Source organism: Helicoverpa zea, chromosome 10 (assembly GCF_022581195.2).
Source record: "Helicoverpa zea isolate HzStark_Cry1AcR chromosome 10, ilHelZeax1.1, whole genome shotgun sequence".
Taxonomy (NCBI): Eukaryota; Metazoa; Arthropoda; class Insecta; order Lepidoptera; family Noctuidae; genus Helicoverpa; species Helicoverpa zea.
The window spans coordinates 9,856,611-9,879,623 of record NC_061461.1 but is presented as its reverse complement, the minus strand read 5'-3'; the positions used below and the strand labels follow the sequence as shown (position 1 = coordinate 9,879,623).

Here is a 23,013-nt window from a genome sequence, read left to right as displayed (position 1 = left end):
AAAAGTAATGCAATGTTGCCAGAGTATAAATTGTACACTTATCTATGATCTGGTAATACCTTTAACCAAATGTCATGCCATGCTCATACATACTTATTGTCAAATTTAATTTCGCAACATGGCGATCGTGTAATGTTTGCGTTTTGCCTTTTGTGTTTGTAAAGCGTTGCCACAGTTACTAGTCCTGTGAAGTATATAATGTGTAAATAAGGTGAAGTCAACCTTGTTTTAGCGATGACTACCTTAATAGATAAAATTGAACAATTAATCAAAAGGGAAAAGACAACTCCCGATAGGAAAAAAGATGATTCCAAAAAGTCGTCAAGTGAGATTCTTTCTGAACTTTTTAGTGCTTTTAACGCGGATCCACCTAAAATAGAGGAAGTTCCTTCGAAGAAATCTAAAAAAAGCAAGAAGAAGCATAAAAAAGAGAAAAAGAAACGCAGTCGAAGCGCTAGCAGTGTCAGTTCTGACGACAGTGAGTACTCCCACAAACGGAAGAAAAGAAAAAAGAGTAAGTCTCAAAAGCGTGCACGAGAGAGCCGGTCACCTTCCTATCCTTACCCGCTCACACCAGTTAGAGTCAAACCTGAAAACGACATTGTAAAGCATGAAAAAGTTAAACATGAAAAGGAAATAAAAAAAGAGGATGTTAAAACCAAAGAGGTTAAGGTCGAAAAGGACGTTAAAGATACAGTATCTATAAAATTAGAGGAAGGTGAGTTATCCCTATCTCCTCCACATCCCATTCCCTTGCCTCCAGAATGTAATAAGACAATAGACTTGAGACAAAAATTAGATAGTAAGAAAGCTGAACTGAATAATGGGGACAGTGATAAATCTAAGGGTAAAATTCAAATAAAGAATCTAAAATTCAGTACTGTGTATGAAGAGACTGTTAAGAAGGCTGAAGAAGAGGCTAGAAAGAGAGCAGAAAAGTATGAGGAAGGGGAATATACAGATTCATCAAGTAGTACTGAGAAAGAAGTTGTTTGCAACTCTCAATTCCCTAAAACCTCAGATCCTGGGGGTATACTCAAGAAGCAAGCAGAAGAAGAATTGAAACAGTAAGTATTCTTCACATTTGAAAATGTTCTTTGTCTGTCTCATTTTAAAACATCTGGGTGTGTCAAATCCTAACCTTTCCATATACATCAAAGTACCAATATACAAAATTAAATATTGACATCTCAATTTAATACCACATGCAGTTAAAAATGATGTTTATACTCTTATTATGCTGTGAAACAGTTATTCTACGATTAGACTAATTAGGTAATTATGACTGATGCAATTTTGTGTGTTATTTACCTACAGTGACATCTGTGAAGAAGCAAAACTTGCTGCGAAGAAGAGTAAAAAGACTGAAAGTTCATCGAAAACATCTCGGAAAGAAAAAAGCAAATCTCCTAAGAGGTACACTTTTAATTTACTTTATTTTTAATATCATATCTGGGTGAGAGCAACTTCCAGTAGCAACATACAGATATTATATAGATGATATCCTAAACATATGATTCCCTCATACACTTGCCCAAGAGAGTGTGATATGATAATACTGTAACTTTGGCAAAATATCCTACAAAACTGATTACCCAGATAATCATTTGCTACAGCCTACCAAATAGTCTTTTACAGGATTTCAATAACTTATTTATTGTTTTGCTTACTAGATTTTAAAAATAGTCTTATACAAATCTTCAATGATCAACCGTTTTTTCAAGTACTTTGGTCATTTCAACACTACACAATTATAGTTAGTTGACTAGGTCAAAAATAAATAAAGTTGTCATATTCATTTGATAGAGAATCTTAAAATAATGCCATTTTCATTTATTGTTTCGATAGAATAATTGTTTTTTTTTTATTATTTATTTAAACTAAATAAGTATACAATTTGACGTGAAACATCTGTGATGTCGTAATGTGTGTTATACCATATTGCATAGAGTTACTGTTTTTAACACTTCAATGAAGTTATGAATGTGACCATGTACTGTATCTTTAAAAACTACTTAATATTGAATTAATTAATACTTTAACCTTTATGCAGGTCTGGAAGTAAATCCAGGCGTTCATCGTCAACATCAAGAAAGCACCATCATAGATCCAGCTCCAAGACTCGACACAGCAGTCGATCACGTCACAGATCTACTTCAAGGTCTCGTAGGAGGTCAAGGTCGCGTTCCAGACGAAGGTCGAGGTCAAGGTCACGGCATAGGACTAGGCGACTCTCGCCTAGACATAGTGGAAGGAGGAGATCTAGGTATGTGGAAATTTATATAAGCGTAGGTACTTACGTAGCCTACTACACCACAGAGTATCCACTTTTTTGGACATGAGGGAAAGTAAAACTGGTCTGGTGTGGTCATAGAATAACATCAATGTATTAATTTTCAAAGTAAAACTGCATTTTTAGTAGTGAAAAAAAAACAAATCAAGCATCATTGGCTTTGGAAAGGTTTCATCGTGTAATTAAATTACACTGTTTCTGCTGCCTTTATGCAGTTAATCTATGCAGTCAAGTTAATCGAGAAACTTTGCTATGCATATCCTATTACATTGTCTAAGCATATTAAAATGTCATTAAAAATATTTACCATGACATTTTATGATTGCCTCGAATCAACTGAAGTGTATCACTTAAAATTACTTCAATATATTTTCAATTTCACTATTTATGTGATGCTTACACAGAAAGTTCCAGTTTTGTAATTTTTTTCTCTTTTTTTTTATATGGGTAATTTAATTGGAATTCGGTGATGTAATTTAAATGGATTTAACTTGTCCGAAATATATTAGGTATATTATTTATTAGTCCAATTTTAATTTATCTGTCATTTATTCAAGGTCTCCAACGGGAGTGAAACTAGCGGATAGTGAAAAGAAGCGATTACTAGAAGTGGCTAGAAGGAATGCCATCAATATGCTCAAGAATGGCGCGGTGCCTGCCGGGGCAGCCGCGTTGCCACCGCATACGAGGAACCAAGTGATGGCTGCTATACAGTCTGGAGGTGAGATATTGATTTTGTGTATTTGTCACTTCTGTAGACATAGAGCTAGGGAGATTTTTAAGCATGTATTTTTATATAGTGTTAGAAACAAGTTAACCAATTTAGATTGAAGTTCATACCAAACTGGCTTCGTGTGTGCTGAACATAACTCAAGTAAAATTATAAGAATTCATTTTTTTTCTTCGTTTTCATTTGTTCATTTATGGAACCCCAAAAAGTTCTACATTTAGAGCTTTTGACAAGAAAACTGGAAACATGCAACAAAATAAATGTTAGTCTGCATAGCTTAAATACTTGTTTTAACAAACATTGATCATTGCAAAAATGGTCAGCCAATCATGTTTTATCAAAGACCTGAGCATTTTTGTTTTTATAAAGAAAAATCTTCATATTTCCAATAAATTGTTCACAGGTAAATCAGTCGACGAGTTGACGGACTTCTGCAAGCATTTGTCAAAGAAGGAGGCACTTGGTGAACTGTCGTCAGTCTCATCCAACGACGATGATATGAGCGAGAACGAAGACACGCTCGCTTTCCATCATCCCTTCCTAGTTAAAGAGAAGGCTCCTATTGTTATGAATATAAGGGTGAGTATATTTATTATATTATTTCGTAATATTAAATAAGTAATGAGGGTTTGTGTGACCAACAATAAATAATTTAAATATATCAGTAACAAAGTTTAAAGAAAATATTACGAAATTAGAACCAGTAGGCTCATGATTATTTTTTTTTAGGTCATAGTATGCCATGAAATGAAACACTTTTTAGGGATTATGTACCATTATAGATTGAAAGAAAAAAGTGACTACCTAATAATTATAACAGTATATTAATGACTAAAATATTCTACTCTACTGACCTAAAATCCGTAGCTTGCAACACATTCAGTCAACTATGAATCAATATTTCATAAGAGGTGATTGTAATAAGCAATTAATTTCAACTAATGAAATGCAGTTGTGAAATAGATGAATGAATTAATGCTGATGAATAAATACCATGTGCAATAGCAGAATAAAAATTAACTTTCCCACAGATACAAACAGGAATATTTACACTTTGTTATACCAATTTTAGAGTTACAGCCTGCGACTTTATGCGTAGCCGGAAGGAACAACGTCTAAATAGAAGCCTGTTTATTTCTCTTAACAAAACAAAGTTATTCAGCATTTATACTATTATTATGTACATTTGATTCTACAATGTTGATTAATGTTACTATGAAAAGAATTATTTGAGCTGAATTTCGGCCTGTTTATTACCGAAAACTGGTAAATAATTTCAGTGTCAACATAACACATTGATAACAACTAACCTTTTTTAGGGAGGCGCTCCACTACCCATAAAGACGAATCCTCTACCGATAGCCAATAAGGAGGAATTAAGACTTCAGTTCCCAGTGTCTTCAGGGTCACAACATAGAGAAAAGGCATCAGAATGGGTGCCCGTTTCGCCGCCTAAGAAGGACATGGTAATTAAAGATCAATTTTTATTATAATATTATATAATTACTTTTATAGTTACAATTTGCTTTATGGGTTATTTTCATAAATAATATGATTTATGATATAAAAATTATGTTTTTTGTTAAATTGCAGCAAGTAGCGAAACTGAATTCAAGCAGCAGTAGTTCATCCAAATCAAAATCAAGTACTACAGCTGCCTCAAACACATGCACTGAAATTGCCAAGTAAGTAAACTATATCACATGGGTTTGTACATACTTAAAGACATGAATATTTTAATTATAAAATTGTACTTTTGTTGCAGAATATCTGAACGGTCTTTGAGTCCACCACCTTATATGAAAAGCTTCACGTCGGGAAGTCGTAAGTGTTTACAATTATCATCATTATCCTTTACCCTTATCCCAATCTTATTTGGGGTCGGCGCAACATATTTTCTTCTTCCGTACTATTTTATTAGCCGTCATTGTCTTTGTGTCTGGTCAGTTCGCGATAAAATCAAAACTACTAATCGTGTTCTCATGCGGTTTTCACCAAACGGTATCATTTATGTTGATTCTCTTAAAACGGGAAACAGAAAAGGAAAAGTAATTGTCCACAGATCACATAGCTTTGATTTATCTTAATTCAAACTTGCCTATTTATTTTAAGCAGCTGCTTTTCAATTACATTGTAAACTAGCTTTCGCCCGCGGTTTCACCCGCGTCCCGTAGCCGGATGGTGACAAAAACTATCCTAAAACCTCCCGAATCTAAGTTAAATCCTCTCTAATTTTCAGCCAAATCCGTCCAGCGGTTTTTATGTTGTTTCATATAAAAATGAAACCCGCTTTCCGTTGTCATGTCGTGTGTATATTAAGATAATTAGTGTATTAAATTGCATTTTATATGTCGAAGATACAAGGAAGCAAATTATAAATAAATGCTATGTTTTCAGAGCTGAACTCTGTGCCGTCAATACCTGCGTTACCGGCGCCCGGCCCGCAGGCCTACCCGCCCGGGGTTGATGCTCAGAAGATGGTGCGGATTGTAAGTTATTCACTATTTTTATTATTATTCCGAACTCAACTTTAAACATCACTTGAGTTTCATGTCTCAGAAACCGCCTTTCAAAAATAGGAGGGTTTCTCTGAATTCAGAGATTCTATATTTGTTTTTTGACTAATAAATCTGATGAAGAATAGATGATCAGATACAACAAACCTAGTTCAATTATTACTTACATCTACTTACTTTCTTGCTGTATACAGGTGTATTTATTCTGTATATATTATGTTATATTAATAAAAGGCATCATCTTACAGCAAGACGTAGCGTCGCTGGTATCACAGAAGCTGTCTATTATTCGCAAGGAGCAGGAGGAGAGTGAACTCTTTACTACACATGGTGTAAGTGTTTTTTATTATTATTTTTTGTGTAAATATTGTGAATAATTCCATTATTTGATTTTATATCTTAACCATATGAAGACTAGACAATTGATGGTGCTATTCGCCTTGTATAACTCCGTCTTTCTGCCTACATATTACCCACACCCGATTACATCATTTGTTGAGTGTAAGTTGATTGGAACTAAACCTCACAATATTTTTCCTGCCGTTTCACTCGCGACCCGAAAGAACTTGGAACACCGACAAACACACACAAAAGAAAATTGTATGATTCTCAAGATAGATCTCTTTATAAGAAGTATATTATTATCAAAATCCCTTTCTAACTTTTGTTATTGTTTTCTCAGTTTGGTTGGTCAGCGGGTGAATCGTCACTGGGCCAGTTCACCGGCTCCACCGGAGCACAGATACTGACGCCGAGGGAACTCGCTAGCGGTACACAAGCTTGGGCCAAAAAGGTACACATTCACATACAATCGTACTTCAATAAATATTGCTATATTGCTGCATTTTTATTGTGTGTCAGTGAAATTGTTCTTTCATTTTCATGAGTTAGTTTGAGGCGGATTGCTGAAGTAAAACTTAATGTATTAGAACTGCGGTTAAACCTTGTGAACGATGTTTAAGGCTCAAAATAAATATATCATACTGTTGTTGGAATGACGATGTCTTTAATGGTCCATCTACCATGCCTTGGTTAAATGGGTTTAATGTTTTTCCTGGGCTCTGAAACTTCTAGAATATTTTTTAGTATTTTACTCAAATAAGACACCAATGAAGAAACCACAAATATGTTGGAGTGGTTTATACGAATGAAAATGAAATTTTATGTAGTAAATTATATTGATTATGAAAGAACAATACACTTTTAGGAGAAAAACATAAAATATGCATTAAAGTATCAAACGAAACCTAATTAATGCTCATCTGGTCTATTGAGTACAATGTATTGTTTTTAATTTTGTTTACAAATGTATGAGGAAACTTACCTATAATAACATATTCAAAATTATAGAAACCGATAAGAATTCTTTTCCACACGAGATTCAATCTTGATGAATCTTTTATCATAATTGATTGTTGCATATTTTCTTATCTACTAAGCTGTTACACACGGCGATGAGTAAGCACTTTATATTTCCAAAACATTATTATCTAATCCTTCAAAATAATAAAGGTAAGTAGATAGTAGAAAATGCTCTAAAAAACCGACAGGTTCCGTCCGGTCTATAGGATACTTTATACTATTTTGTACATTATTTAAGTAGTTTCTTGTTTAATCGTTGTCATCAAATCGTTATCTCAGTATATACCAAATTTCTTCATTATTGGTTCAATTATTACCTTAACTACACAACATTCAATATGGATTGACGATTCCAAATGAATCAAGTTTAAGTGTTACAGTATTGGGAAAGTTATAAGGGCAAAATTAAACTCCATACAGCCTACCAATACTGCCAGTGAGGGCAAATGGTTTCGTTCAATACTTTAATAGTGTGGCAATGACTTTTCTTTCAGCTGATTGCCTCGCCGGTCAGGATCCACGGTCACTGCGCGGTCGACCGTTTGGTCAGAACTTATAATACATGTTGTATTATACTTTCTGACCTTTTTCAATATTATTGTGATGGTTGCAACAACTTAGTTTTTTACTATCAGTATTTTCGTAAACTATGCTATATTTTTGTATATCTATGTATTCTACTAAACTAAAGCTTTGAAAATGCTTCACTTTTTGATGCACGGGCAAGTGTTACTGAATCTTACTGTTGACTACCGGGAAGTGGTAATTTTTTCTCACTATATCAATGTTGTATTGCATATAAAATACTTGTAGTTTGTTCAGACATATTTGTGTATTATACATATATGCACTATTTTGCAAACTATTATATTTTAAATGTTTATCTTTGAACTCACTCTAGGACAGCAATTTATTGAAAGAACGATTGCATCAATTGCTTTATCTCGTACTATATTGTTGTTAACACTATTTCATAATATTAATATTTAACCATACTATATAATGTACTGATTATTTGTTGCTGCAACCATCACTGTCTCCGTACATTTCTGGTTCGTGTAACGGTTGAACTTTGCAGTTCGCTCGTTACACCGCACTATTCTTCTAACGTGATGGTAATTCTCATGCCAATCCCCTTTGGCATGTCAATCATCATTACCAAAGATTGCATACAGATATTCAGTTTTCCCCTTGGTTATGACTGACTTGTTTGTTTTAGATTTTCTTTCTTTTGTATTTAATTTCGTAAGAGAAATATTTTGTAGTTACCTATTCCTGATACTGGATACACACACCACATCAGTGGTTTGGTGTATTTGTGTTATTTATTTCAGTTTTTAAAGTAATATCTAAATCGTTCTTTTGGCCCTTTAGACTCTTGATTAAATATTTTTTTGAGTCAGATAAATAAAAGGAAATAGAGACTCTCTTCCCAGACAGGAAGATTCCTTTTAGATTCAGTTTTAAATATTTTTAGTCAGTCTCCAAATTGTTGAAGCCAACCGATTCTTTGAGCTATCTCCAAATGTCTAAGATTAAAGTATGGCCATTTCCAACATTTGTGCAAAGCTATGTGCGAAGTTTTGCACAACCATCCACCTTTATAAATGATGGCCAAGACAAGTCTGTAAAAAGGCGTCTTTTGTTAGGAAAAAATGCACTATCATAAAATTCGTGTAATTTTTTGGATGACTCAAAGAAAAGTATGGCTGAAATGGGGAATTCATGAATATTTGTTGCAGCTTTTAAGTGATAAGGAGATGCGTGCACGTCGATGTCTACGATGATAGGTGCTAACCTTACAATGTAATCAAAGAGGTAAGTATAATACGGGAAGGGATGCAATCTTAAACAAACATGAACTTTATTTATTGTGAATATTAAGTGGAGATCGCAATGGTGAATGAGAACTCTTCAGTGTTCTGACTTGATAGATCGAGTTGAGATCCTTATGTACAAGCATAAAACTTACCTTTTGAAAAGCTCTTTTCCTTAAATTTCTCATCAGTTAGGTAAATAATGTACCCGTAAAAAAGATCATTTTTTTGACTGCCAAAGCAATTGAAAATATTCACGGCAATCAATACGTTCTCTAATATATTCCATTATGTATAGGACCAACTCGTTCGAGCCGCGCCCGTCGAAGGGGGCATGGGTATGCACTTACTCCAGAAAATGGGCTGGACTCCAGGCCAGGGGTTGGGTAAGGAAGGCACTGGAACTCTCCAGCCTTTACTCCTAGAGGTCAAGTTGGACACTAGAGGTCTACAGGCCAAAGAAGAGGTCAGTAGCTGTAGACGCAGTAGAGGTGTAAGTAATCGCAATTTATTTAGTTTTTTTTTTATTTTACTTTAAGATTTTTTGTTTTAATTTTGACACGTTTTGCTTGTTTGGAAACTATAGCACTTTAGTTTCACTACCAATATATTATCCTAATTCTATAAATAATAGACTAAGAGAAATTAATAAAAAAAAATGCACTAAGGTAGCTTAGTTAGACCCCAAAGAACCAGATAGTCTTAATCCGGGCACATAAGCTCCCCTCTGAAATTAGCATAATCGTGAGGAATGCCCAGTTCTATAAATTAAATTGCTTCAATAATACACCAAAAAATTCTTTGCAGATGAAACCACAACGCACAGGACGCCTCCGAGGCCCCGCGCCTCTCGTCGCGGGTGGCAAACACCCAGTGTCCCTACTGGGCGAATATTGTTCCAAACAAAAACTAGGACCGCCTGAATATAACCTCTGCTTCGAATGCGGTCCAGATCATAAGAAGAACTTCCTGTTCAAGGTCTGCGTACGTTGATATTGCAGTTTTTATTTTCTTTATTACTTAAGTTAGTTTGTATGTACTTTCTACGTATATCTTGGACACCAATGACTGTGTTTCGGAGGGCACGTTAAACTGTCATTTAATATCCTTGGCAGTCATGACGGTTAATCAGAAGCCAGTTAGTCTGACGTCAGTCTTACCAAGAGGTTAGAGGTTTTCCCGGGTAACTGGGTTGAGGAGATCAGATAAGCAGTCGCTCCTTGTAAAACACTAGCTGCATCCGGACTGGAAGCTGACCCCAACATAGTTGGCAAAAGGCTCGGGAGATGATGATTTAGTTAGTGTTATTATGTCGATTTAAATTGACTCATTTGCCTACCCTTTCCACAACTATGTTGGGGATCAGCCTATCTGACTCAACCAAGTTAATCGGCTCCCCCGGTAAGAGATTGGCAGATAACATGCATTTCCCTATGATAGGAGTACTGACAGTCATTCAGAAATCTTCCATTATTAAAACTTTAACAATTCGGGTATTCATGTTGACCACGCATTGATTGTATCTGTTACTGATTACAAGAATGTGAGAGATGGTCACAGATTGCAAGCCATGTTGCACAAAGTTGTTATAAGGAGATACTCGCTAGAAGATCAAGCAAACAATCGGAGCATATTGCCAGAAGGAATCCGCAGGCAGCTATCGGCCATAACAAGCAGTCTCCGACGGATCCATCTAATAATACATTAGATCTTATCAAAGAACAACGAACAAACACAGACCCTAACCGTAAACCAATGAGTTACGCTGACATATTGAAAGCTAAAACACCTGAACAAGAAGCTGATACTTCAACAAGTAATAGAATCGAACAAATGCTTTTAAAACAATCTTCAATGTTTGAACTTCTCCTCCAACAGATGAGTACCCTTATTAGTCTCATGACAACACTACTGTCCAAGTCAACAAAATGACATCATTAAAGATTGCTACCTGGAACCTAGATGGACTAGCTCCAAATAAATATGAGGTTGAAGTACTTCTCCACACCCACAACATAGACTTCCTACTTGTATCAGATACCCACCTTACCGCGAAAACATGCATCAAGATACAAAACTATAATATATATGCCACTAACCACCCAGATGGTACTGGACATGCCGGAGCAGCCATCATAGTACGATCATGTATTCAACACCAAGAGCATCCACAGTTCAAAAAAGAGCACATACAAGCAGCTACTGTAGGTATAGCAGATCGTAATGGCACTTTTAATGTGTCTGCCATATATTGCCCGCCTAAACATAAAATCATAAAAGAGCAGTATGATGAACTGTTTGACCATCTAGGTACACGGTTTATAGCTGGAGGAGACTGGAATGCCAAAAACATCCACTGGGCGTCTAGACTCACGAATACCAGAGGAAGAGAGCTTAAGAAAAGTTTGGATGAAAATAACCTCACAACAATTTCGACGGCAGAGCCCACGAACTGGCCAAGTGATCCAAACAAACTACCTGACGTTATTGACTTCTTCGTAGTAAAAGGATTGTCTCGACTCTTTCATCAGATCGAAACATGCCTCGATGCCTCATCCAATTATGTCCCGGTTATTCTGACTATTGGCACAACTGCTCTAAATATTGGAAGGACCCTAAAATTATACAACAGGCGCACTGACTGGAATGCTTTTCGAGAGTTGCTTACCGAGCGGCTTGATCTTAATATATCCCTAAAAACCGAGGATGATATTGAAAATGCAGTAAAAAATCTTACCGCCGAAATTCAGGTGTGTTGTTGGAAGTGTACGCCAGAGATAGCTGAAAGACCACCTCAAAGTAAAGTGTACTCGGAAACCATACGAGCCAAAATTCTGGAGAAACGAAGACTAAGACGAGTGTGGCACACAAGTAGACATCCGGATGACAAAAGAGCGTTCAATAGAGCAATCCACGAACTTAAACATCTCATATGTGAAGCTAACGACATGGCGATGCAAACATATCTGGAAGGCCTATCAGCTACTAAAGTAACCAATTACTCGTTGTGGAAAGCATCCAAAAATCTGAAACGACCACTCTACCACAAGCCACCACTTCGAAAAAGTGATCTCGGCTGGGCCAAATCCAGTCTAAGTAAGGCGGAAACTTTTGCGAGTCACCTCAGTCAGGTTTTCCAACCAAATAAAGCAAATCCGAACACAGATGAGACAGATATCGACGTTGTCTTAAATCAGGACCTTCAACTCGATCTACCTCTAAATTCAATATCTCCTAGAGAGATCTACAGATATATTAAGTTAATGGATAACAACAAAGCCCCAGGATTTGATCTAGTCGACAAAAAAGTTTTGGAAGAACTGCCTCGCAAAGGAATAGTATATATTACCATTCTAGCTAACGCAATGTTAAGAGTAGGTTATTTCCCTGAACTCTGGAAAGTATCTCAAATTATAATGATACATAAACCCGGCAAACCTGTCCACGAAGTAACATCGTACCGGCCAATCAGCTTACTGCCGGTTATGTCTAAGCTGTTTGAAAAGTGCTTGCTACACAGACTCACCACTGCCCTTGCAGAAAAATCAGTCATACCTGACCATCAGTTTGGATTTCGGAAGGAACATGCCACTATAGAACAAGTGCATAGAGTATGCAAAACAGTGAGGAAGTCGTTTGAAAAGGGAGAATACTGCTCAGCGGCTTTTCTTGATATCCAACAGGCTTTTGATAGGGTGTGGCACAAGGGATTATTTTATAAAATAAAGAACATAATATTACCTCACACATTTTACGCCATTCTAAAGTCGTACCTATCTAATAGACTCTTCCAGGTACGAGAGAACGATTGTACCTCAAAGTTTTACAATATATCTGCAGGAGTGCCACAGGGGTCAGTGCTGGGACCAGTTCTGTACACTCTCTACACATCGGATTTACCACAGGGCTCTGGGGTTACAATTGCAACATTCGCCGATGACACAGCCTTACTCACTTCGAGCAAGTGTCCCATCCAAGCTTCGCAGATACTCCAAAGGGAACTAAATGAGATGGAGAAATGGCTAGGAAAATGGAGAATTGCTGCAAGTGTGTCTAAATCAGTGCATGTCACATTCTCTCTGCGCAAGGAAAATTGTGCTCCAGTGACTTTAAATGGAATGCAACTACCACACCAAACAACAGTTAAATACCTGGGGATGCATCTAGACCGCAAACTCACATGGCATAAACACATCCAGACAAAAAGAGAGGAGATAAAATCCAAATACAGGGACCTACATTGGTTACTAGGCAGGAACTCTAAACTGGCTGTAGATAACAAGCTCTCGATCTATAAATCAATTCTCAAGCCCATATGGACATATGGGATACAACTATGGGGAGCCGCCAGCGAATCCAAAAAGATGATCATACAAAGGGTGCAAAACTACATCTTAAAACAAATATCAAATGCACCCTGGTTTAGCAGAATGTCAGATGTTCACGAAGTACTCGGCATACCGATGGTGAAAGAGGAAGTGAATCTTCATGCTGCCAGTTACAAAATTAGACTTCAGAAGCACCCAAACCAACTTGCGGGGCAGCTTACAATACCTGAGACCATTCGTCGGCTAAAAAAGCGGCGAGATATCTTCGACATTTAGTTTACTAAATAAAAGAAAGGTCCTGCTCTACTGGGAGTAGTGACCTACCCGCCACTTAAAATTCACCTTATCTGCTTATAGTCAGAAGACTGATCGCATGATTGCAAAAGGGAAAAAAAAAATGTTGCACAATAGTTACATCAAAATCAAGATATGTATCATCGGAATCAATCATTAAACAAATATCTGCAACGTCATTGTGGAATTGTTGTTGAATTATTCACTAGCATCATGAGTATAGAAAACTTATTCAAATGCTCAATTAACTCATTCACAAAGGAAAGCTTTTATCCAAAAACTTTATTTTTACAATGCGCCTACGCCGCATCTCAGCGATAAGGTCAAAGGTACCAACCATTGATGCTCAAATTAGTTCAAGTACCATCCATCCTCCAAGCCTTTTTCCCAATCATGTTGGGGTCGGCTTCCAGTCTAACCGGATTCAGCTGAGTACCAGTGCTTTACAAGAAGCGACTGCCTATCTGACCTCCTCAACCCAGTTACCCGGGCAACCCGATACCCCTTGGTTAGACTGGTGTCAGACTTACTGGCTTCTGACTACCCGTAACGACTGCCAAGGATGTTCAATGACAGCCGGGACCTACAGTTTAACGTGCCATCCGAAACACAGTCAATGGTGTCTAAGCTATACTTAGAAAGTAAATCAAATTAGTTCAAGTACCATACAATACATATTATATAGGTAACTCCTTAAGTTTTTTAACTTGTGTTACAAATTACTAAAAACTCCAAATAAATTCTGCAGGTAAAAGTTGCGGGAACAGAATACCAGCCAGCAGTCGCAAGCGCCAACAAGAAGCAAGCGAAAGCCGACGCAGCGCAACTAGCACTGCAGAAACTAGGCATAGTGACGTAATGATTAGCATATATAAACTTGTATACGACTGTTTATACTTGTTATTGATTAGTACATACCTTGTATTTTATTGGAATAAAACTTTTTAGGTTGGATGTTGGTTTTTCTTATTATACCTACTTGTGTTGTTGGTTTTGTAGTAAATGCTCGTATAATATTACGAAATAGGAAGTAGAAGAACTGTTATATTCCAGTACTACTTACGTTTGTTTGCGAAACTAAGGACAATGATAAATTTTGAGGATTCATGGTGCATATGATGAACACAACCTTGCTTCTTTCAATCAATTAGGTTGTAGATCAGGTACTCGAATCAGTGGTCGACTTGATAAAATTATTTAAGTACTAGCGGCCCACCCCTTTTGAATCTCCCTACTTATTTGGTTAAAACCCATGAAAATCTGTACAGTACCTAGTTTGTGAGTATATCGCGATCGGACAGATGTAGCTGAGCACTGTTTTATATGTTGTGACAAATACCTATTACATTATAGTATCCATACATATAGAATTGGAAATGGTCTAAAATTATACTTGGCCACTGATCTAGCTATGGAATTTGTGAGTGCCAGACTAAAAATACACTATTGCTTAAGATTGTGTTTACTAACATCACCTCTCTGTGGCTTCATGGTAAAAATTCGTAGGAACACAAAACCTTTTTGCACAATGTGGTTCAATCCTCAAATAATAATTGGATTAAATTAAACAGCGAATAATTCAATATCAGTTTTATTTAACAACTAATTTTGACAATATTTCTACAACTATTTTCAAGGACATCAACTAAAACGATAACAATTTAATTTAATATCATGGTGGATTATTGTGCATAAGAGTATAAGATCTCAAAGTTCAGAAAACTATTCAAAATTAACGACACACTAATTACTAAACATTTTTAGTGCAGATTGAGACTATGGAATATATGTTTATCATTTTTCATCCTCATAGTAAGTATCTACAATTACTTCTTATAATGTAATAGATACTCATTTGGCTCCTAACTTCTTCCTAAAATCACAGATCTGTTCCAAACGCCTTCCGGTCCGTTTCACTCCTTACTGCTTTTCAGCTGACTGTTGCTTGATTCTGTAGTCTGACAAGGCTGCTTTTATGGCATCCTCAGCAAGCACTGGAAAAATAATAACAAAAAGTTTAACCATTTGTCTTTTACTGTTTTTTTTTTTTTGTATAATACTGTTATGTATGTTCTGTATTCGGGTTTAATACTGATCCTGATCTGATGGTTTTATATCAGGAGAAACAACAATAATGTAAACAAATGAAATATCTACTAACATGCAAACAATGGAAGTAATGGCAAATCAATGTAAAATCCGTTACATGGAAGACATTACAGTTCCATTCATATTGTAACTCAAGGTCAAACAACAAGGGACTAAATAATTCTACAGTATTTCATTATTATTGGATATTTTCAAGTGACTATTATTGTCTAGTAAAATTACATTATCTTTAAGGAGTGCATACCCTCCACTTCACCTTATCACACAGCACTCGTTTTGCCCTGATAACAGTTAAGCAATACTTCAAACTTTATTGAGCTAAGTATTGGAAAATACTTGATGATAAAAGGAGAAAAACCTATGGATGTCAACATAACACACGTACACAACTATCTATAGTTTGTCCATTATTTTGACTTGCTTTATTATGGTAATAGAGTATCTACAGTAGTAGGTATGAAAGTAGAGGCAGAATGCATCCAGTTACAGCTGAAAGCTAACCCAAGCATAATTTGGGACAAGGATAGGCAGATGATGCCTATATGCGGTGAGAACTGGAATCTGAGGTCCAACCCTACACCAATAAAGAATTTTAGTTCAATGCTTCCCCTGTGTGTTATTTCCAAAGTTGAACTAGGAGGTTTCCTATCAAGGTACATCTCACAGTATTCAAGATGTTTTGAATTACCAAAGTGAACTTACTAGAGCAATGCAGCTTGACAGGAGGCAAAGACAGCTCCTTAGCAATATCAGTGTTCTTCAGCTGTAACGCCTCATCAACTGTCTTGCCCTTTACCCACTCTGTAGCCAGAGAGCTGGAAGCGATCGCAGATCCGCATCCAAATGTCTTGAACTTAGCATCAATGATTTTGCCATTCTCATCAACCCTGATCTGCAGTTTCATGACGTCACCGCAAGCTGGAGCACCGACAAGTCCTGTGCCAACGTTCTTGTCCTTCTTGTCAAGGGAACCAACATTACGAGGGTTCTCATAGTGGTCAATCACCTGGAATTCATAAATGGAACCTGAGTTCATGTATAGTTTCATTAAGATAGAAAGGAGCTCTTAATTATTGCTGTCTAAATTATGAGGAACTTTATAAGTTTCAAGTTGTCAATCAAGATTTGCTTTGTCATTCATAACTATATACTGTTATTTGCACAATTGTTTTTCATTAAAAAAAATATTAGTCTGATCAACCTACATTTACACCAAGCGATTTCTTATTTCGTTTTTATTTTGCTTGATATGCTATCTATGGCTGTGTAATTACACTCATTAGGAATATTTAAATGTAAACATAGTAATAATTATGCAGATAGTGGTAACTTTATCACGACAATGAGTTGCGCTCCATTGTCCAAAAACCACAATAATAAAAATCTATGTTTTTAAAAACGTAATACTGAAAATGTTACCCAATATTGTATCACCGGTCAAGGTTACTGGTGAAATTACGTAGTTCACTTGTAAAATCGATAATCCTTGACATTGCATAAATAAGTAAGTACTCACATTGGCATGATACGACGTCGTTTGGATAATGTTGGGGGTGCTGAAACTTTTCAGGCAAACGCATCTGCGAATGTTTGATACCAAAAACGCCATCTTATTCGATTTGATGTATGTATTTCCTGGTCGAATTAACCCACACCGAAATGCACTTTTTCTGATAGAGCTAAACGGAAGAGAGATTTTTCTGATACGGTGTCGTCCGGTTGGGAATTGGGAATTACGAAACTGACTGACTGACAGTGACAGTGACATATCAAGTACACAGACAGCAACAACAGCTAGCACCATGGGGATGCAACTGAAGTACAATAATTTTCTGAGGTTTTTTTTTAGAAATGCGCCATCTAGTGACGGATGCCCCGTAACTTGGGTATTTGTACTTCGTTTTAGTCACTAGATGTCACTGCACCTTAGACCGATATTTCATCGATTTAATAACAAATCTAAAAAAAGTTTTGTGATTAGAAATATTAACAAATATTGTAATTAAATAATTTTATGATTTATTTTTAATTCTTTTTTATCTATGAGGACGTCTTAGTTAATCACAATAATCACACTACTTGAAACCACTTGAAACACTGACGATTGACATTGACAGTCGACCATACTTTTACTTTACCGTTTTCCGTTTTCTAACGTGTTGGTTTATTCTGAGTGTTATTTTCTGGTTTTTTTATTACGATTGTTGCGTGTTCCTGGACTCTGATACTGACTGCTTCTGTGATTGACCTGGCTTCGTATTTTGGACCTGTGATCTACTGCATTTTCATTGACCCGGCTTTGTATTTTGGAACCTCGATCGACTGCTTTTACATTGACCCGGCACCGTATTTAGGACTAGAAAATGCGTCCAGTGGATCGTCTTAGGGGCGGAATGCCATCAACGTCAAGATATAAGTGCTACTTTGATTGTGACAATGACGGTAAGTTCAAAACTTTTAACTTTATAATGCACGTAATTTATCTTTTGCTGATAGGCTGCACAATATCCATTATTGTCATCCGTGCAATCTGTGGTCATCATAGTCCTTGAGTCATCAAAAATCTAAGATGCACTACCACACACACTCCTGTCCTGACCCTACACAAACAATTGAAACTGCACATTAACTTTTATATCCAATCAAAAGACTCGGAATCTACGTATAAGACAAAGCCCGCTCTAGACGACCCTCTGACCAAATAACTTCATCAGGTTTTAAAACTATGATTTTACAGTGGCGTAGCATGGGATTCCGCCGCCCGGGGCGCAGGTATATTTAGCTGCCGGTCAGTGGGTAGTCTTAGGGGCGAGCCCCCTTATTTAGGTACTTATTTAAATTCAAATGACTACAATTTAATAAAATTCTAAAGATGGTTTTGGCAAGAAAGAATTATTATTGATATCGACTCATGACCAGGTGCGGTCTCAGCCCATGATTTTGGGATTCACTAGGGTGCTGGAAGGAATACTTTCAGAAATTGTTACTGGCTCTCTTTGATATGTAGTGCAGCAGTGTGAAAATTTTAGCATCCTACCTAGGATTTTGTTGATTCATACACTAATGATCTATGTATAACTTTGTCGATTCATACAGCATGCAACAATATTTTTTGCAAACTAGGATATGTTAGATTTTCCTTTAAAGCTCAAAAAACATAAAGCCTTGTGTGGACTAAGCATTTATTGTCAAATTAAACGAAAAACAAGCAGATGTAAAAATTCAAGAGCGAGTCGAAAAATTTAGTACCCTGCCTGCCTGATAGGTTAGATCTTCTTTTAGTAGACAAGAAGTTATTGGGAGGTAGGCTAGAAGTATAGATAGATATCTATCTATCTTGTTGTATTTGTTATGGTGGTGGTGGTGGTATCTATACACACTATGTACACCATAACAAATTACAATTTAAAACTTAATAACTAAAAGGGGTGTAACAATGGGTGGTCTTATCGCTAAAAGCGATCTTTTACAGACAACCTTTAATGTATAGTGACTCTTCTCAAGAAAATTGTATTATGGGGTGGCATAAATAGGAACTGACAATGTAAAGGCGGCAAAAAATGCCTTTGCCTCTACTGTCAACGCTATCAGCTTCTACTTGGCTTGATGCTGCAGCTAGGCGGCGGTGCCGGCCCCTAGAGTAGCGCCACCCAGGGCCATGGCCCCCTCGGCACCCCCATGCTATGCTACTGTGATTTTATTTACTTCAACTGTGGTGTTCCTGTTCTAGTACTGCTAGACCTCAGCTATTATTTCTAGTGTTAGATTAATATTCAAGGATGGTATCACAGTACATTACTAAAATTTTATACATATGATGATGATATCTATTACGGTATTTTAATGAGAGTGAGTTGTTCATGTATAAAAACTTCTTGATTTCAGGCCCATTGCACCGATTTCCTAAACCTGAATACCCACATTTGGAAAAGTTTAACTCGTGGAAAAAAGTACTAGATAAAGCTTTACAAGAGAAAGGCGACATCTACATTTATAACCAAATTCGATTTTGCGACAGACATTTTGAAGAGTGTTACCGTTCAGCCAGTCACCGACTTACTCCAAATGCAATACCAACTCTAGGTACCTACTATTTAGATGTCTTATGTTATTTAAATCTTAATAGAAACAAAACCACATTTCTTTGCCTTCGCTGTAATAACAAAATTGTTCCTCAAATATTAAATAAAATTTTCTACTGAATAATCTAATCCTAATTAGAAGAAAATAAAATGAATATTATATACCAAAAATAATTGATGCAACATGCTATCTTCTAAGAATTAAATGAATATTGTTCTATATTCTACATAATTATACAGTAACTATAAATAATTTCATCCTTTTGCAGATTTATCTACATTACCAGTTGGTCAAACTCTTGAAGGTCCATCGGGACATGTCGAGGCAGACATGTCGAATTTATTAAACATTTCGCAAGATAAACTTGCTGTCATTGAGCCATCCAGCTCTACCCACTATCATAGTGATGTACAGAATGCATTACAGACAGCTGAACGCCCTAAAGGTAAATATTTTTATTGACAATTGACCTTTGACTTGTAACATTAGGTTTTTCTTTCCATCATCAGGATTCCAATTTGTTTCCACTGTAGGGTCATAAAACTTCTTGCAGAGAGAGAGAGTGGGCATTTAAGCGTACATAGGGAAATAAGGACAGAGAAAGCGACTTTGTTTTATACTATGTAGTGAAGCCTATGTGTTATTACATTTTTTATAAGCTATATTACTGTAAAGTTTCATCTAAATCCGTTTAGTAGTTTTCGCGGGAAAGAGGAACAAACATCCTCACAACATTTATAATATTAGTACTAGTATAGGATTATTTCATACTAACTGCGTCCCGCGGTTTCACCCGCGTATACCGGAATAAAAAATAGCCTATGTCTAATTCCAGGGTATAAGCTATCTACATACCAAATTTCATCCAAAGCCGTTCAGTAGTTTTTTCGTGAAAGAGTAACAAACATCATCCAAACTTACAAACTTTCGCGTTTATAATTTTAGGTAGGATTATTTCCGCACTTGCAGGAATCAATAAATGTAAGACAATAACAAATCTCCGAACTTGTAAACCTGAATTAAATGGATTAATAATAATAACTTGATATAATCCTACAACTTATGTGTCATAATAATTATTCATCCAAATAGCTAGTTCTAACCATCCATACCATTTTTTTTCGTTGGTAGAAAAGGCCCAAAAATGTATGGAGTCTGAATGATCTTCTTTATATCCATTTTTGTTTACCCATAAAATCCCCATAAAAAATATTTATCAAGCTTGTATCTGCTGTTGTAGGGAAGTCTCCACTTTTTGTATCTGTTCCTCGAAGCCTACCTATTCCAATCTCTGGTCATAATATAATAACAGAACAATATTATGTAACATATTTTTATCACAATTCTATTAAAACTTTGTGTAACACTATTTCTTTGATCTGAGGTGTAACATAATTTAAATTACAGGTTCTAGGAAAAGAGGGACTTGTCAATATTTAAAACGAGTCGTCACCTCCAAAGAGAAGGAGATAATAAAGTTAAAACAGAAAGTATTGAAGCTGAAAAAGAAATATAAGGAACAAAATAACAAGAAACTCTCTGCAAGGAAAATTTCCACATCAAAATCATTTTTGAAAGAGTTAAATAAAATGCCTGCAACAATAAAAATATTTACTTCCCTCCAAATGAAATGGAAAAAGAAACCACGAGGCAGGCGATTTACATTTAACGAAAAAATCATGGCATTGACCATTTACAAACAGAGTCAGAAAGCTTACAACCTCATGCGAAAAATGTTTGTCTTGCCATCAAAGCGCAGCCTACAAAAAATGTTGAGTAAATTTGAACTGAAACCAGGCTTCAATCCTGATATATTTAAAAATTTAAAAGCTACAGTAGCAAAATTGCCGGCAGAAAAAAAGTTGGTCAATTTACTGTTTGATGAGGTATCATTGGCTCCGGGTGTTTTTTACAACCCTGCCCTAAAACAGATAACTGGTTTTGAAGATTTTGGGCACAGACAAACAAAAAAACTCGCAGATCATGCCTTGGTCTTTATGATCAAGGGTATAAAAAGCAAAGTGAAACAACCTTTATGCTTTTCATTTTGCCAAGGTGCCACGAAAAAGGACGATTTAAAGAAGCTGATCAAAACAATAATAAAAGAAATCTCCAATACTGGATTGATAGTTATTGCCACTATATGTGACCAATCAGCCACAAATATTTCTGTGATAAAAAGTCTTCAAGAAGACACAAAACGCAAATATTTACAAGAGGGTAATGAATATAGGACCCAAGCCTTCGAGTTTGAAGACCAAAAGGTCTTCCCATTATTTGATCCTCCACATCTTTTAAAGGGAATGAGAAATAATTTACTCGCCAAACATTTGAAATTTGTACAAGATGGGAAAACAAAGTATGCAAAGTGGGAACATTTGGAGATGCTGTTGAAGTTAGATGTTGGGGATGATGAAATTAGGCTTGTTAATAAATTAACAGAAAACCATGTTAATAAAGAGAAAATTCCAAAAATGAAAGTGAAATATGCTGCACAAGTTTTCAGCCAAAGGGTATCATCAGCATTGAGATTCTTAGCAAGTAAGTATGCTTTTTATTGTTCTCATTATTTTCTCTATATTTAAAAAAAATTGCTATTAATTTACTAAATTAGATTTTTATTTTTAATTTACATGTTTTTAACCATCTTCATTCTCCACAGACAAATTAGAAAGTTCATTATTTTTCTTTAAAATAATATTAGATGTCCTGGCTACATTTATAAGTTCAAAAATATTTAAAAACAAACAATTGAGATGCTATTTCTCTCGATAAAATTCAAAATAAAAATACAATTCATATCTAATAATTTATCTAAAATTGGCTATGTCAATATTTAAGATGCATAAGATATATTGTTGGAATAACATTATAAATTGAAATGAAATAATAAATTAAAATTATCATATTGAAATAAAAATTTGAGACATTATGAAACTACAAAATATAGTTTAATGTTGGTTTCTTACTAATTATATTTACACCCACAACTATTTACTGAACCAACTGATAAAGACGCACAGTAAATCGTTACTGCCACTTTAAAGTTTGTAAGTTTGTGCCTTTTCGACACAGCCGTGAGGCACACCGTTTAATTTTTTAATTAAATTTTTGTATTTTTGTTTTTTTATTGTGTGCCCCTAATCTGGGTCGAATAAATGTATTTTCTTTCTTTTTTCTTTAATTTCGGTCCACAATAGCAAAAAAGATTGATATGAACTGTATTCTAGTACTTATTTAATATATTGTTTCAGAACACAACCTTCTTCCGGCGGAGTGCGAAGAAACTGCTGATTTTCTACTCATTATGGACAAACTATTTGATTCTTTCAATGGACATTCATATACAGGTGATCCAAAAATTTTCAAGGGGTGTGTAATGAATAATTCTCCTCATTTTAGATTATGGACAGAGGTAGTTCCTATATTGGATTCAATGACTTTTAAAACTATAAAAAAAAAACGGGATGGTACAGAAGAA

General features: G+C 35.7%; 2 protein-coding genes across 11 annotated transcripts; one reads left to right on the top strand and one right to left on the bottom strand.

Moving 5' to 3' along the window:
* Nucleotides 1-81: 81 nt before the first annotated feature.
* LOC124633655 (protein Son) lies at nucleotides 82-14,294 on the top strand. Of its 10 annotated transcripts, XR_006984767.1 has the most exons (15): nucleotides 82-1,067; nucleotides 1,318-1,416; nucleotides 2,054-2,266; nucleotides 2,851-3,014; nucleotides 3,427-3,602; nucleotides 4,343-4,489; nucleotides 4,617-4,708; nucleotides 4,789-4,847; nucleotides 5,421-5,512; nucleotides 5,788-5,871; nucleotides 6,222-6,332; nucleotides 7,396-8,719; nucleotides 9,017-9,211; nucleotides 9,526-9,696; nucleotides 14,089-14,294. XR_006984767.1 is itself a non-coding variant. In XM_047168953.1 (14 exons), the coding sequence occupies exons 1-13, from the start codon at nucleotides 235-237 to the stop codon at nucleotides 8,686-8,688; spliced, it is 2,130 nt and encodes a 709-aa protein (XP_047024909.1). In that variant the 5' UTR covers nucleotides 82-234; the 3' UTR covers nucleotides 8,689-8,719; nucleotides 9,017-9,158. The 10 variants fall into 10 exon arrangements, 7 of the variants coding, with proteins under 7 accessions (XP_047024909.1, XP_047024911.1, XP_047024908.1 ...); XR_006984769.1 differs by lacking the exons at nucleotides 9,526-9,696; nucleotides 14,089-14,294 and having other exon boundaries at nucleotides 7,396-8,016; nucleotides 8,644-8,719; nucleotides 9,017-9,058; XM_047168953.1 differs by lacking the exons at nucleotides 9,526-9,696; nucleotides 14,089-14,294 and having other exon boundaries at nucleotides 7,396-7,410; nucleotides 8,644-8,719; nucleotides 9,017-9,158.
* Nucleotides 14,295-14,915: 621 nt separating this feature from the next.
* On the bottom strand, nucleotides 14,916-17,206 carry LOC124634168 (iron-sulfur cluster assembly enzyme ISCU, mitochondrial). Its single transcript, XM_047169595.1, has 3 exons — nucleotides 16,966-17,206; nucleotides 16,152-16,455; nucleotides 14,916-15,334 (listed from the first exon to the last, which is right to left on the bottom strand). Exons 1-3 carry the CDS (start codon nucleotides 17,056-17,058, stop codon nucleotides 15,261-15,263), a joined length of 471 nt encoding a protein of 156 aa, XP_047025551.1. The 5' UTR covers nucleotides 17,059-17,206; the 3' UTR covers nucleotides 14,916-15,260.
* Between the last annotated feature and the right edge of the window lie 5,807 nt (nucleotides 17,207-23,013).

Excerpts from the sequence above, each read along its gene's own strand:
- LOC124633655 (XM_047168948.1), top strand. The coding sequence starts at position 235 with ATGACTACCTTAATAGATAAAATTGAACAATTAATCAAAAGGGAAAAG. Across the intron at positions 2,267-2,850 it reads AGTGGAAGGAGGAGATCTAG|GTCTCCAACGGGAGTGAAAC; the intron begins GTATGTGGAAAT and ends CATTTATTCAAG. Across the intron at positions 3,603-4,342 it reads CTATTGTTATGAATATAAGG|GGAGGCGCTCCACTACCCAT; the intron begins GTGAGTATATTT and ends AACCTTTTTTAG.
- LOC124634168 (XM_047169595.1), bottom strand. The coding sequence starts at position 17,058 with ATGGCGTTTTTGGTATCAAACATTCGCAGATGCGTTTGCCTGAAAAGT. Across the intron at positions 16,456-16,965 it reads CGACGTCGTATCATGCCAAT|GTGATTGACCACTATGAGAA; the intron begins GTGAGTACTTAC and ends TATGAATTCCAG. Across the intron at positions 15,335-16,151 it reads TGTCAAGCTGCATTGCTCTA|TGCTTGCTGAGGATGCCATA; the intron begins GTAAGTTCACTT and ends TTATTTTTCCAG.